This window comes from Condylura cristata, unplaced genomic scaffold (assembly GCF_000260355.1).
Source record: "Condylura cristata isolate star-nosed mole 26May11 unplaced genomic scaffold, ConCri1.0 scaffold00006, whole genome shotgun sequence".
Lineage (NCBI taxonomy): Eukaryota > Metazoa > Chordata > Mammalia > Eulipotyphla > Talpidae > Condylura > Condylura cristata.
The window spans coordinates 351171-354532 of record NW_004567107.1 but is presented as its reverse complement, the minus strand read 5'-3'; the positions used below and the strand labels follow the sequence as shown (position 1 = coordinate 354532).

General features: G+C 70.4%; 1 protein-coding gene across 1 annotated transcript in view; it reads right to left on the bottom strand.

Moving 5' to 3' along the window:
• Positions 1 to 3362, bottom strand: part of ABCA2 (ATP-binding cassette, sub-family A (ABC1), member 2) — a gene marked incomplete at its 5' end in the record, with an annotated part of 16279 nt that overhangs the window by 7329 nt on the left and 5588 nt on the right. The window contains 12 exons of the mRNA XM_012721160.1: positions 8 to 251; positions 380 to 564; positions 696 to 878; positions 951 to 1147; positions 1340 to 1552; positions 1645 to 1825; positions 1915 to 2079; positions 2181 to 2385; positions 2455 to 2605; positions 2702 to 2892; positions 3021 to 3135; positions 3219 to 3321. Of these exons, the coding sequence (XP_012576614.1) occupies positions 8 to 251; positions 380 to 564; positions 696 to 878; positions 951 to 1147; positions 1340 to 1552; positions 1645 to 1825; positions 1915 to 2079; positions 2181 to 2385; positions 2455 to 2605; positions 2702 to 2892; positions 3021 to 3135; positions 3219 to 3321 (2133 nt within the window). The remainder of the gene's footprint in view (positions 1 to 7; positions 252 to 379; positions 565 to 695; positions 879 to 950; positions 1148 to 1339; positions 1553 to 1644; positions 1826 to 1914; positions 2080 to 2180; positions 2386 to 2454; positions 2606 to 2701; positions 2893 to 3020; positions 3136 to 3218; positions 3322 to 3362) is intronic.

Genomic DNA, 3362 nt, shown 5'->3' with positions numbered 1-3362 from the left:
CGTGGGCCCGGGGGGCGTCCCCTCACCCCAGGCTGGCTGGGCGTCCTGGCCCCCGTTCCCACCCAGGCCCGGGCTGCCAGGGCCCAGAGGAGCGTGCAGCGCCGGGCCGCATGCCAGCCCGAGGGCTCACCCGCCTCGCTGTTCTCCAGGGACTGGTCCTCCTCGGACACCTTGAGGAAGACCTCCTCCAGCGTCGTGTCCATCAGCCCGAAGCCGCTCAGGTGCAGCGTGTCCAGGCTGCTCTCCAAGTGCTGTGGAGGGCCCGTGAGACCCTGCCCGCGGTCACCGGCGGGGAGCCCTCCCCGTGCCCACCCAGCCCTCCGGGCCCCAGGCGGAGCCCAGCCCTCTGCTGCTGCGCCCCAGTCCCCGAAAGCCACACCTGAAACAAGCGCTCAAACGCCCCCTTCCTGGCGGCCTCGCTGGGCAGGATGTAGGAGAGCTCGGTGCTGGTGTCCGAGACCAGCAGGCAGGAGGCCACGTGCTTGCGGATGAACTGGGAGACCTGGGGCTCCGAGCAGCTGCTCAGCTGGGCCCGACCGGACGGGCTGGATGTCAGCCCCGGCTCTGGACGGCAGGGCGGCGGGGGGGGCTTTGCTCAGGGCCGGGACCGCGGGGCAAGGCGGGGCCTGGAGGGGTGAGCCAAGCCCCCGGCCCCCACTCCAGCAGCCCAGGGTACGGGGACCCTCAGCACAGACCTTGGGGGCCGCCGGGCTCCGCAGGCCGCTTGACCAGCGTGAGGCGGTAGCCGTCCCCGTAGGTGCCCTTGAGGAAGAGCGGGGAGCCGCAGCACTTGAGCTTCCCGTGGGAGATGATGGCGATGCGGTCCCCCAGCAGGTCGGCCTCGTCCATGTGGTGGGTGGACAGGAGGATGGTGCGGCCTGGGGGAGGCCAGGGTCAGGAGGCGGGCGGCAGGGCCGGCAGGGGCCACCCGCACCCCCTGCCCTGCTCACCAGGCTTGTACTTCAGGATGAGGTCCCAGATGGCGCGGCGAGCATACGGGTCCACCCCCGCGGTGGGCTCGTCCAGGATGATGGCCCTGGAGCCGCCCACAAAGGCGATGGCCACCGAGAGCTTGCGCTTCATGCCTCCTGACAGGGTCTGTACCAGCGAGTGCCGCTTGTTGGAGAGCTCCAGGTCCTCGATCATCCTGCCAGGGGAGGGAGGGCTTAACCTGCCCAGCCGCGCCCACACGGAGCCCCACCGCCTGCCCACTGAGCCCGCCCAGGCCCCGCCCACAGCGGCCCCAGCTGGCCTACGGGGCCTGCCCAATGCCCACCCACCCTGGCCCCGCCCACGTGCCCCAGCCCTGCCTCCTGGGCCGCCCCGGAGCCCCGCCCACTTGTCCATCTCCTTGCGGATCTCCTCCTGGGCCATGCTCTTGAGCCGGGAGTAGAACCACAGGTGCTCCTCCACCGTGAGGCGGTCGAAGAGCACGTTGTGCTGTGGGCACATGCCCAGGTTCTTGCGGATCTCGTCCATCTCCGTGCGGATGTCGTGCCCGTAGATGGTGGCCGAGCCCGAGGTCGGAGGGAACAGCCCCGTCAGGATAGACCTGGGGGGGGTGGCCATGACGCCATCGGGGACCCTGCTGCCGCCCCACCCTGCGCTCCGGCGGGCGCTGCGAGGCCTCGCGGCCACACTCACATGGTGGTGGTCTTGCCCGCCCCGTTGTGGCCCAGGAAGGAGACCACCTGGTTCTCGTAGAGGTTCAGGCTCAGCTTGTTCAGGGCCAGCTTCTTGTCGTTCTTGTAGACTTTGGTGAGCTTGTCCACGCAGACCACCAGGGGCAGGTGGGTGGGCTCCTCCTCCATGCCACGCATCTCCTCTGCATGCGGGCGCCCGTCAGCACAGGGCCGCCCCAGGCCCCAAGCCCACTGCCGCACCCCCTCACGCCGGTCACCGCGCCAGCCTCACCCAAGCGCCGGCTCTCCATGGCACAGGCCTGGCCCTCCTCCATGATGCTGAGGCGGGGGGCGTGAGCCCACGGCCAGCCCCACTCCCACGCCTCCGTCCGCCCGCTGCCCAGCCAGTAGGACTTCTGCAGCGGGAAGTACCAGGGCCGGGGCAGCCCGTACATACCTGGGGTGGAGGGGGCCCGGGGCTGGGGTCACCATCAACACAGACCACGTGTCACCGGGATCGGCGCCACCTGGCCTCCGCCCCCCAGGGGTCGCCGGTACCTGGGTGGACGGCCTCGATGTACCACGTGAGCACGCCATAGACGGCCGCGTCCACCACCAGCATGGTGACGGCCAGCAGCAGGTTGAAGTCGTCCCCCTCCACAGGGGACTGGCTGAAGGTGTGCCACTGAATGCCCACGCCCGCCACCTCATACAGGGCGAAGTACTTGGAGCCCAGGCCGAAGGCTGTCGTGGACATCAGGGACTGAGGGGACGGCGGAGTCAGTGCGGGCGGAGCGCGCCCCCAGCCCCTCCCCGCGGGCACGGCCCTCACCGCGATGCACTTCTCGAAGGCCGTGATCTTATCGTGGGCCACCTCCTCGCGGATGGCGACGTACATGTAGGGCACGTAGCTCAGGAAGTAGATGATGCCGCCACAGGCCGAGGCCAGCTTGGCCTTGGAGTACAGCACGGACACCAGGAAGCTGGGGCGGGCACAGCCGTCAGCCGCCCGCCGCCCAGGCTGGGCCCCAGGCCCCGGCCCAGGGCGGCCCCGGCGGGCTGCTGCGGCCAGCGCTCACCAGAACATGATGGTGGCCACGGCGTAGACGGCCAGGAAGAGCCAGATGATGACCACGTGACTGTGCATGAGGACCTGGCCGTACTTGAGGATGGCGGTGAGCGCGGTCACCGAGATGGACAGCTGCACGAAGCCGGTGATGAACCAGGCCACCCAGTGCACCGCGTTGTTCAGGCCCATCGTCTTCATCACCTGCGCGCGGGAGCGCGGGGTGGGGGGCACCAGGTGTGGGCCCAGGGCCTCTGGCCAGCAGTGCTGGCCCCACCCTGCCCACTAGGCCCCGCCCCGCGGCCCCGCCCACCAAGCCCCGCCCCCGCCACCTCCTTGAGCCGATGCTCCTTCTCCGCCACGATGTGCTGGATCGTCATGGCCACCGAGTAGACCCAGGAGATCACCATGCAGAGCGGCATCATATGCTCGATGACGAACAGGAAGCTGGGGGGCAGGGCCGTGAGGGGTCCGCCGGGGTGTCCGCGGGGGGCCGTGCCCTCACCCCCGCCGCGGCCCTGCCCGCTCACTCGTCGCGCGTGTAGCACGGGTAGGGGAACATCTGCACGTAGCTGCCCGGCTCCACGACGTCGTGGCCCACGAAGGTGTTGATGATGGCCCGCTCCATCATGTCTGCGGGCGGCCGCAGGCGGTCAGGCCGCGCGCCGCCCGCC